At 36.9% G+C, this 12591-nt stretch overlaps 1 protein-coding gene across 1 annotated transcript in view; it reads left to right on the forward strand.

The window, feature by feature from the left end:
* Window positions 1-12591, forward strand: part of LOC120532078 (SMC5-SMC6 complex localization factor protein 1-like) — a 91923-nt gene that overhangs the window by 73840 nt on the left and 5492 nt on the right. Inside the window, exon 15 of the mRNA XM_039757983.1 lies at window positions 8385-8554. Coding sequence (XP_039613917.1) covers window positions 8385-8554 — 170 coding nt within the window. The remainder of the gene's footprint in view (window positions 1-8384; window positions 8555-12591) is intronic.

Below are 12591 nucleotides of genomic sequence, written 5' to 3' on the forward strand. Positions count from 1 at the left end.
TCCCTCGTGGCCCCCATGGCATCCAGCAGGGCGGTGCATAAAAACTCCATTGTCCATGATGCCCTGCTGGTCTTCTGGGGCCCTCCATACTGCAAGGAGGGCTCCACCTGGCGGCTTGGCGGTATTGGCCGGTAAACAGCCGGCCATCCTCCACATATATATATATATATATATATATATATATATATATATATATATATATATATATATATATATATATATATACTAGCAGAATACCCGCTTTGCAGCGAGAAGTAGTGTGTTAAAGAAGTTATGAAAAGAAAAGCAAACATTTTAAAAATAACGTAAGATGATTGTTAATGTAATTGTTTTGTCATTGATATGAGTGTTGTTGTCATCTATCTATCTATATATATATATATATATATATATATATATATATATATATATAGCAAAATAGCTGCATTGGCAGCGGAGAAGTAAAAAGAAAAGGAAACATTTTAATAATAACGTAACATGATTGACAATGTAATTGTTTTGTAATTGTCATGAGTGTTGCTGGCATATATATATATATATACACACACACACAGACACATATAAACATATATATACATATAAACATATATATATATATATACACATCTATACACATATATATACAGTATATATATATATATATACATATACACACATACATATATATATACTTATATATACACATACTGTATATATACACACACACATATATACATACTGTATATACAACATATACATATCTACATATATACTGTATATACACATATATATACAAATCTACATATATATCTACATATATATATTAGGGGTGGGACTCGATTAAAAAATTAATCCAATTAATTAGAGGCTGTGTAAGAATTAATCTTGATTAATCGTATGTAATCGCACATGTAAATTTGCCCCAAATCGCAAATGTTTTTTTTTATTTAAAACGGTTTTAGTGGGCTTACAGAATCAAATAATAGACATGGACATGAATATTGTAAACTGAAGCTGTTTTAATTTCTGAAAAAAAGCTTTAAACTGCATTTGAATTCAAAACAGAAACAAAAATATCATCCCTGGTTAAAATTGGGCAGACTTAAAAATAAAGTGGTAGTTTAAGTACTTTAAGTACATTTTCAGAATAGTATTGTCTTTAAATAATAATAACCAAAATTTCACCATAAAGTGCAGTTTTTCTTCTTAAAAAATAAGTCAGAAACATAAAAGGTAATTTGACCAGCTTACTCTTTAAACTCTGAGTAACATTAGCCAAAATTATTTTGTACATTAGGCTAAAACAGTGTGATCATTGAACATTTTGTAATTAGATGTATTTAGAATTACTAACGGTCACGGAAGTCCAATGATCCCCAGTAAGAGCCACAAAGTCCGCTTTCTGTAATGCATCTAATTTTGCTTGCTTTTCAGTGTGCACAAAACCATGCTTTTATCAAGGCTTCGCTCGGGTAGTCGAAATGATCAGTCGTAGGAACGCGCTTTATTCCGTAGCTGTGATGTGTGCATCAGTGTAATGGATGTACCAGGAAATCATGCATTGACAAAAGTTCCCGTTTGCTTGGAATTGAAAGTGTGATTAAATGCGTTATTTTTTAACGCGTTATGGAGTACATGCATCGAAGCTTCTCAACTGTGCTTGTGCTAAGAAAGGGAAAATTTTAAAAATAACGTAACATGATTCTGCGTTAACCTAATATTTTTCATACGTCCCAAACCAAGGAGATGGGAAGGTAAAATGAATCGGTAGCGCGTACATAGTCAGTACATCCCTCTCGAATCGAACCTCAATGTCGGCGTTAGAGGCGAAGACTCTACAATTGCACCACCGCTTGTCTATGCTAAAGTATGTATTGTAGATCGGGCTATAGATATACATTTATATATATATACCCGTGTATCGCAGTGGAGAAGTAGAAGTTATGAAAAGAAAAGGGAACATTTTAAAAATAACGTAACATGATTGTCAATATACAGTAATTGTTTTGTGAGTGTTATTGAATGTTGCTGTCATCAAGGATTTGATTATCATTATTTCTTTCAATCAGGCTCGTATTTGTATGATGTGTTCAAGTTACATTCCGTGTTTGTCAATCGTTGTAAAGATAAGAGGTTTCATTCATCGATTAGTTCCTTACTGCATCAATAAACAGCTCGTCTTCCTTTTTATCTGTGATGTGACAAACTGCATGCACGGGTTTTTTTTACGCTGTCTTCCTTTAGCGGGACATTGACTTTTTCCACCGTGTGCTTTGTTTCCACAGTAGCTGCATTTATGAATATGCTTATCAGACGCTTCATATTTTTTGCTGCCTTTTCAATTGTGTAATTCGGTTTTTGTTCAGCACTCTTTGGAACTGTTGCTTTTTATCTGTGCACTGCATCAGTTCACGTGAGCCACTCGGTGTACTTGCATCGAAGGTTCCCAGCTGTGCTGGTGCCATCTCGTGCTATGTCCATAGCTTTATTTAATGTTACCTTAGTCCTGGCACTTAAAACTTTCTCTGGCAGTTTCGCTGAGTTTGTGTCAAACACCACCCTGACCATCTCATCTTCCTCTCCATAAGCACAGTCCTTCACCCGTGAATATTTACCCGTGGCAGTTTGCTATTGGATTGCCGCTGACGGATGGCCTTATATGGGCAGGCACTAAATTACAAACGCCAGCGCAGCCTGTCTATGAACTTAATTTAAAGTGTAGGTTTACATCGTGCTTTGTTTCCGAAGTAGCAGAACTCGCTTCTTATTGTTTCGCTGCCTTCTCAATTATATAATGCATGTTTTCTTGAGCGCTTTTTTGAGGTCTTCCTGGTTTTCTATGTACTGCGTGATTACGGGAGGCGTGATGATGTCACACGAAACTCCGCCCCCACGGCGTTGAAGCTCATCTCCATTACAGTAAATGGAGAAAAACTGCTTCCAGTTATGACCATTACGCGTAGAATTTCGATATAAAACCTGTCCAACTTTTGTAAGGAAGCTGTAAGGAATCAACCTGCCAAATTTCAGCCTTCCACCCACACGGGAAGTTGGAGAATTAGTGATGAGTGAGTGAGTGAGTGAGTGAGTGAGGGCTTTGCCTTTTATTAGTATAGATATATATGAGGTGTGGCAGAAAAGTAATGAGACTGATTTTTTATTTACCAAAGTTTTTATTGTTTTTCAAACATCAATGTTATTCCCTTCAAAGTAGTTCCCTTGGGCAGCTACACACCAATGGAGACGTTGTTCCCACTGTTGGTAGCAGCGCTGGAAGTCTTTAACCGGTATGGTCTTCAGCATGTCCGTTACACTCTTTTGGATGTTTTCTAAAGTCCTGAAATGACATCCTTTGAGGACATTTTTCAGTTTAGGAAAAAGTCACACGGACTGAGGTCAGGTGAATAAGGGGGCTGGGGAACCACAGGAATGCCTTTTGAGGTCAAAAATTCTATTATGGAGAGGGCAGTGTGACATGGGGCGTTGTCATGATGAAGCATCCATTTGTCTGCAATGTCTGGTCTCACGCGAATGACCCTTTTTCTGAGCCTTTCAAGGACGTCTTTATAAAAAACTTGGTTGACAGTTTGTCCTGGAGGAACAAATTCTTTGTGGACGATTCCCCTTTTGTCAAAAAAACATCAGCATTGATTTGATCTTTGATTTGCTCATTCGAGCTTTCTTTGGTCGAGGAGACTTTGCAGTGTGCCACTCCTGACTTTGCCTCTTTGTCTCAGGATCGTATTCAAAAATCCATCATTCATCACCTGTGATCACAAGACTAAAGAAATCTTGCTCATTAGCGATTCTGTCAAGAAGATCAAGACAGTTGTTTTTTCGAATGTCCTTCTGCTCAATTGTGAGGTTTTTCGGCACCATTTTGGCACAGACCTTTCGCATGTGCAAATGTTCAGTCAAAATTTGATGAACGGTAAATCTGTTCAAATTTAATTGTTCACTTAACATTCTTAATGTTAAACGATGGTCTGATCTCAGAAGAGTGTTCACACGTTCAATGTTTTCATTGGTTTTCGAAGTTGAAGGTCTCCCTGAACGGTCTTCATCTTCAACGTGTTTTCTGCCTTCCAAAAATGATTTGTGCCAGCGAAAAACTTGAGCTCAGGATAAAGAATGTTCCCCATAGGCCTGTTTTAACTTTTCAAACATCGCACTTGCCGATTCTCCAAGCTTAACACAAAATTTAATGGCACAATGTTGCTCCAAATTCCGCTGTTCCATTTTGCGTGACGCACAACTAAAAACACAACTTCGCTAATAGCAGTCACAAAAATCACGTAGTTAATGGAAGGAGTTGAAACTCGCACTGAGCTATGGGAGGGTACTGATACACATGCTTTATCAAGGACAACAGCGCAGCGTTGCCAGATCGCTTGCAGTGTTGCCAGTCTCATTACTTTTCTGCCACACAAAGCCCTCACTGACTCATTACTAATTCCCCAACTTCCCGTGTAGGTAGAAGGCTGAAATTTGGCAGGTTCATTCCTTACAGCTTCCTTACAAAAGTTGGGCAGTTCATTGTTGTTTCATTTCGAAATTCTACGCATAATGGTCATAACTGGAAGCTATTTTTCTCCATTTACTTTAATGGAGTTAAGCTCGAAAGCCGTGGGGGGCGGAGTTTCGTGCGACATCATCACACCTCGCACGTAATCACACAGTACGTAGAAAACCAGGAAGAGCTCCAAAAATCTCTGAAGAAAACATGCATTATATAATTGAGAAGGCAGCGAAACAATAAGAAGCGAGTGAGTGGCATATACAGCCATATTCATGAGTGCTGCTACTTCGGAAATAAAGCACATAAAGTTTAAACCTAAAGTTTAAATTAAGTTCATAGACAGCCTGCCGCTGGCGTTTGTAATTTAGTGCCTGCCCATATAAGGCCGTCCATCAGCGGCAATCCAATAGAAACACTGCCGCTAAATATTCACGGGTGAAGGACTGTGCTTATGCAGAGGAAGATGAGATGGTCAGGGTGGAGTTTGGCACAAACTCAGCGAAACTGCGAGAGAAAGTTTTAAGTGTCGGGTATTAGCAAACATTAAATACAGCTGTGGACATAGCACGACATGGCACCAGCACAGCTTGGAAACTTCGATGCATGTACACCGAGCGGCTCACGTGAACTGACGCAGTGCGCAGACAAAAAGTAACAGTTCCAAAGCGTTCTGAACAAAAACTGAATTACACAATTGAGAAGGCAGCAAAAAAATATGAAGTGTCTGATACATACTAGCATATTCATAAGTGCAGCTACTGCAGAAACAAAGCACACGGTGGAAAAAGTCAATGTCCTGCTAAAGGAAGACAGTGTAAAAAAAAACCCGTGCATGCAGTGTGTCAGGTCTCAGATATAGAAGAAGACGAGCTGTTTATTGATGTAGTAAGAAACGAATCGATGAATGAAACCTGTTATCTTTACAATTGACAAACACGGAATGTAACTTGAACACAACACATCCTACAAATACGAACCTGATTGAAAGAAATAATGATAATCTAATCCTTGATGACAGCAACACTCAATAACACTCACAAAACAATTACTGTATATTGACAATCATGTTACGTTATTTTTAAAATGTTCCCTTTTTTTTTTTCATAACTTCTTTAACACACTACTTCTCTTCTCCGATACACGGGTATATATATATGTATATATATATACCCCGATCTACATACTCTCAAATAGAAAAGCCACACACTGTGGCGTAATTGTAGAGGCTTCGCCTCTAGTGCTGACATCCGCGGTTCGATTCCCGAGAGGGGTGCACTAAGTATGTACGCGCGCTTCCCGATTCATTTTTCCCTCGCATCACCTTGGTTTGAGACATATGAAAAAATATGCGGTTAACGCAGAATCATGTTACATTATTTTTAAAATGTTTCCTTTCTTAGCACAAGCACAGCTGAGAAGCTTCGATGCATGTTCTCCATAACGCTTTAAAAAAAATAACGCATTTAATCACACTTTCAATTCCAAGCAAAGGGGAACTTTTGTCAATGCATGATATCCTGGTACATCGATTACATTGATGCACACATCAGAGCTACAAAAATGTTAGAGTCGGAATAAAACGCGTTCCTACGACTGATCGGAGGAAAATTTCATTTCAAAGCACTACCCGACGGAAGCCTTGATAAAAGCATGGTTTTGTGCACACTGAAATGCAAGCAAAATTAGATGCATTACAGAAAGCGGACTTTGTGGCTCTTACTGGGGATCATTGGACTTCCGTGACCGTTAGTAATTCTAATTACAAAATGTTCAATGATCACACTGTTTTAGCCTAATGTACAAAGTAATTTTGGCTAAGGTTACTCAGAGTTTAAAGATTAAGCTGGTCAAATTACCTTTTATGTTTCTGACTTATTTTTTTACGAAGAAAAACTGCACTTTATATTGAAATTTTGGTTATTATTATTTAAAGGCAATACCATTCTGAAAATGTACTTAAAGTAATTAAAATACCAGTTTATTTTTAAGTCTGCCCAATTTTAGCCAGGGATGATATTTTTGTTTCTGTTTTGAATTGAAATGCAGTTTAAAAGCATTTTTTTTTAGAAATTAAGAGCTTGAGTTTACAATATTCATGTCCATGTCTATTATTTGATTCTGTCGGCCACTAAAACCCATTTTAAATTAAAAAAAATAATTTGCGCTTTGGGGAAAATTTTCATGTGTGATTACATACGATTAATCAAGATTAATTATTACACAGCCTTCTAATTAATTAGATAAATTTTTTTAATCGAGTCCCACCCCATAATATATATATATATATATATATAGATTTGTATATATATGTGTATATACAGTATGTATGTGTGTGTGTGTATGTGTGTGTTTATATATAATATATATATGTGTGTATATATATATATATACACACACATTTTAAACTGAGAAAATGTATCATTTTAAGGGAAAAATATGTTGATTCAGAATTTCATGGTGTCAACAAATCCCAAAAAAGTTGGGACAAGTAGCAATAAGAGGCTGGAAAAAGTAAATTTGAGCATAACGAAGAGCTGGAAGACCAATAAACACTAATTAGGTCAATTGGCAACATGATTGGGTATAAAAAGAGCTTCTCAGAGTGGCAGTGTCTCTCAGAAGCCAAGATGGGTAGAGGATCACCAATTCCCACAATGTTGCAGAAAGATAGTGGAGCATATATATATATATATATATATATATATATATATATATATATATATATATATATATATATATATATATATATACAAGCTCGAATCATTTCAAACTGGTTTCTTGAACATGACAATGAGTTCACTGTACTAAAATGGCTCCCACAGTCACCAGATCTCAACCCAATAGAGCATCTTTGGGATGTGGTGGAACGGGTGCTTCGTGCCCTGGATGTGCAACCAACAAATCTCCATCAATTGCAAGATGCTATCCTATCAATATGGGCAAACATTTGTAAAGAATGCTTTCAGCACCTTGTGAGTCAATGCCACATAGAATTAAGGCAGTTCTGAAGGCAAAAGGGGGTCAAACACCATATTAGTATGGTGTTCCTAATAATCCTTTAGGTGAGTGTGTGTATATATTTATTTATTTATAGATTTATACATTTTCTACGACAACACGCCTAATGACAGCAAATTGTTTCTGTTCACTTGTGACGTTTACATGTTAATTACAGATTTGTATCCTTTTATTTTACCTTAAATATTGGAAAAGCTGATTTGTGTATAGTATTATTACAGTGGTAGCATTTGGACTTCATAAACATGAGTGTTTAAACATTTCATCAGCAGTTTTTTTTTTTTTTGTTTGTTTTTTTGTTCATGTATTTATTTCTTCCATAATAGTAAATAGTAGTATAAAAATAGTTTTTCTTGTTCACATTACCTATTTGTGTGGGTCAAGAAGATAAAGAGAATTTTAAAATACATTAAAAGACATCCAGCACATTTAGATGAAATTCTTGATTGGCATTTGTTCATTTAAACAACTAGATAATTTCCTTTCAGACTGTAAAATTTTGTACATACAAAATGTTGTACATACTGAATAACATCACTATTCTGAGTAGTCACTGCTAAGTTCTATTTTTAATTAATATTTATTCAGCACTAGTAACAGCTTTAATTCAGTTACAATGCAAAATGTGACCTAAACTTGATCAAAGTATAGTTTGTAACGTATTTATTTACTGTCATTTAACATTGTGTTCATTAAACACATTACATTTTTTTCATCTTTTTTATTTCAGTATTTTTTAGTATTTAGGTTTGAAGTAAACTTAGAGGAGAACATATAAGGACTATAACATATTTACTTTATGTAAAAGGTTACTGGAAGGTGTTGATCATGTGTCTTTACTTGGAATAAATATTTCTGTCTTTTTCAGGTTTATACATATGCATTAGCCCTAGGAAAACTAGGTAGTGTTGGTACAAAACAAGCAGGAAGACCTCAGGGGAACAGAAATGGAAAACAGCTGTGTACTGTACCTGATACTCCAGCGTTCACTTACAGTGGTGACAGGCAAGACCCTGCCAGTGGTGTGCCAGATCTTCTGTAAGTAATATGTATAACTTCATCCTATGTAAATGTCTTTCAGGGACAGCCACATGGGGCTGGAATAGCTGTAAACCTTTGTTTGCCCTCGAATGTTAGAAATAAGAAATGTCTAATGACACCAGCATGTCACACTGGATTATTAAACTAGTGGCATTTGGAAAAGAAAAAAAACATACTCACTTGATTTTTGGAATAGTTGTGAAAAAAGAAAGTTATAGCAGCTTTGACCCACTAAGTGATTTACTGTATGCCTAGTATTCAAAATATTATGAATCTACAACTTGTGATCTTTATTTACCAGTAATAAAACAGTTATTTTCATACTTTTCTGCTGTACATTCTGTTTTGTAGTTCTAGTAATATGTCTTCAGTGGTCTGAGATAACGAAACAGCAGATGTTTTTATATACTGTACTCTATTACCTTGTTTTCTCTTGTCTTTGTGTTTCAAATATACTTCACACAGCCAGTTTCCTTTCAGTTGTAAAAGGGAAATGGACACTTAGTCAGTAATTATTTTTTTCTCCAGCCTTTGGAGTTTTTTTTTTTTTGTTTTTTCTGTCCACCCTGGCCATCGGACCTTACTTATTCTATGTTAATTAATGTTGACTTATGTTTATTTTTTATTGTGTCTTCTATTTTTCTATTCTTCATTTTGTAAAGCACTTTGAGCTACATTTTTTGTATGAAAATGTTCTATATAAATAAATGTTGCTGTTGTTGTAATAGTCAAAAAAAAGAGTGCAGATTTTTGAAGGTTTCATGGTATCATTTCTAACTTGTTAGAATTGATTTTAAAATGATTTGCATTTTCTTTAGCACTAATATTATTTGAGCAGGCAATGAGGTTGTCTACTGTGAAGTAGTCCAGAAGTAGTTTTCATGTAGTCCTCAATATTTGTGCTAGGCCTAAGGCTCATCAATTACAGCCCTAATTGATATGTCAACTCTGACTTTATTATGAAAGAGAAATAAAAAAACACTTGGGTTTGCCCATATTTTTGTGATTCAATTTAATCCAGCCACGTTGTGAGGTTGACTCCAGTCCCGTATAAAATGGATAGTGGGAATGCAGTTGGGAGAGGAATGGAACTAAAGATAGGCACAAGAGAAAAAATATAATTATGGCAGGATCCTCTGAGTGCATGGCAGTGAGACTCGCTGTAGTCTCAGTGTGGGACAATCCCCCAAAACACCCTCCACCCCACCTTCAACGGGCTAACAACTTTAAACTGTAGCTTATAGGTGTGCAAATTTTCAGTGCAATAGGAGAAACATGTACTTTTGGGGAACAACAGGTAAGTGTGTGTGTGGTGGTTGGTGGGGTTATCTGTTATTTGCTTCAGTACCATTTCAGAATTGGTACTGATGTTTGAAAGCTGATATCAATTCCGAAGTCTGGATTTTAATACCAATGCAACACTATCACACACATTATCTGTACCATCTCTTCTATTGTGAAGGCATTTTCACACTCCTGTTCTGTTTGCTTTATTCTGAATCGGGAACGTTTTGTTTCTTTATTATAATTACCTGTTAGTTTGGTTTACTTTCACGCTTTAAACTTTTAAGTGAATTAAACATATCAATAAACATCTCATGTCCATTTCATGGACTTTCATTGGGTAGAAATGTTTTTTTCCTGGGGAAAAATATGGTGAGTATTTGCACATTGCTGCATTTTTAAATATTATTAATTAGAAGACTACTTGAAATATGAGCTACCAAAAAAAGCATGTATGTGTTTTTACAATTATTGTTAGAAGAAATGGAAAAAAACAGTAATAAAGAAGCAAAACACCGTTATTTGTACTGTCTGTCAAATCTCTCTCACTTAATGTCTTAAGTCTTAAATTAATACCTCTTCCTACCTCAGGTAGTTTCTATTTTTGCTCCCCTTTTCCAATGGATCACCGTATTTTTGGCCTAAAGCAGATTTAAATCACATCTCAAACTTCTAGGCCAAACTGCTATACTTGACTAGAATTCTTCCTAACATCCCCTTTGCCATGCATAGCGTTTATTAGTGATTGAAGATTCTTGAGCAATTTGTTCTTTTTGAACAGCGTTTTTAGTGAATCATGTAAATCATTTAATTCATGAATGAGCCACTATTTGGCAACCAGTGTAATGATTCTCGTTCATTTTATTTGCAAACGAGTCACTGCCCAAAAATCAATCTAATGATTCTCTTTCATTTGATTTGCATGTAAATGTGAGCACCAGTCTAATGATTCTTGTTCATTTATTTCATCAACAAAGCATTACAAGTTGTACAGATCTCATTCACTTGTGATTCTGTAACAAAACAACTTATTTTAAGTATACATCTTAAATGTATAGTATATGAGTTATGATACATATTGTGATGGATGGTAGCCGGTGCCATTACCCGACTGGGACACCTCCGTAATTGAAGGACAGGGTGAGATGAATTATGAAGGGCACCATCTCCCCCAAAATGTTATTTGACAGTCCTACTGGAGTGTAACAGCACCCCTCAGGGCTATATGGGACTTGTTATTGGTCGGCTGAGCCCTGTTGGGTACCAGGGATGCTGCCAGGGGAAGCTGCGGGAGCTGCAGTGCCCTACTTTGGGCTTCTACCACAACTAGGAGTAATTCCAGACCTCCCTAACGAGCCACTTGGAGTTCTCCCAGGTGAGCTTAAAAGGAGCCAGTTACCTAACAGAAGGGAGTCTGAATTGGGAGGAGGTGGAAGAAGCTCACCTGTGAGGTGTAAAGAAGGAATGGGGCTGCAACGCTCTGGAAGATAGGAACGGTGTTATTGCACTTGTGACTGTGGGTTTCAGTCCTTGGAGACAGCTCTGGATTCCTTTCCCCAAATAAAGGGGCTTTTGGTGTCTCTGCCTGTTTGTGTCGGTTCGGGGAGGCAGGTGCGTGCCAGGTTACCAATAATATATATGATATTTTGTGTGTGTGTGTGTGTGTGTGTGTGTGTGTGTGGGGGTGGTTGATGGCCAGGATCCTTGCCTGCCTGGGATGCCCCTATAATTGAAGGACAGGGGGAGAGGGCATTTTTAGGACCTGGACAGTTTCTGAGCCCTGGGGTGCAGCACTTCTACTACACCCAGAAGTACTGCCGGAAGAAGAGCACCTGGAGCATGGAAGGAGGTGGACAAAGATTGCTGGGAGAGGAGTGGAGGTGGCAGAGAAAGGAAGATATAGCCGTGTTGTGCTACTTGTGTACTGTACTGTGCTGTGTAGTGGGCAGCAAAGGGAAACATGTTTGCTGGACTTGAACATGTGTCAGCCATACGCAATATATAATTTTTTTTTTCCATTTACATGTATAGGGAGTTATTGTGTGTTGAGGGGGAGGAATTGGATCGTTGCTTTTTTTCATCTTGTCTTTCTTTTTTTGTAATATAGTTTTCCCTGCTTTATAACTGGGTTTTTTCCATACACGCCATACATTCACTTCTCTCTTAGAGCTGATTATTTCAAAAAGGGATGTACGGCAGGGCACTTCAGGGAGTGATATTGGCCTATCCTTTTATCAGCCACTTTATGCTTAGGAAGGTGAGCTATAGTGATCTGCCCATTTCAGGTTATTGGGTTTGACTCATTACAAAGATATATTAAAACAATCTAGATGAGAACAGGCCATTCAGCCCAACGAAGCTTGCCAGTCCTATCCACTTAATTCTTTAAAAAAAAAAAAAACATCAAGTCTATTTTCGAAAGTCCCTAAAGTTCTACTGTCTACCTTACTACTTGTTAGCGTATTCCAAGTGTCTATGGTTCTCTGTGTAAAGTAAAACTTCCTAATGTCAGTCAATTTTCAATCCGCTATATCCTAACACAGGGTCACAGGGGTCTGCTGGAGCCATAACAGGGCATGCACACACTAGGGACAATTTAGGATCGCCAGTGCACCTAACCTGCATGTCTTTGGACTGTTTGTGCAAAATTTTCCCTTAACTAGCTTCCAGGTGTGTCCCTCTGTTCTTGATTAACTAATTTTAAAATAACAGTCTCAATCCACTGTACTAATTCCCTTCATAATTTTAAA

Source organism: Polypterus senegalus, chromosome 7, assembly GCF_016835505.1.
Source record: "Polypterus senegalus isolate Bchr_013 chromosome 7, ASM1683550v1, whole genome shotgun sequence".
In the NCBI taxonomy this organism is placed as follows: Eukaryota; Metazoa; Chordata; class Cladistia; order Polypteriformes; family Polypteridae; genus Polypterus; species Polypterus senegalus.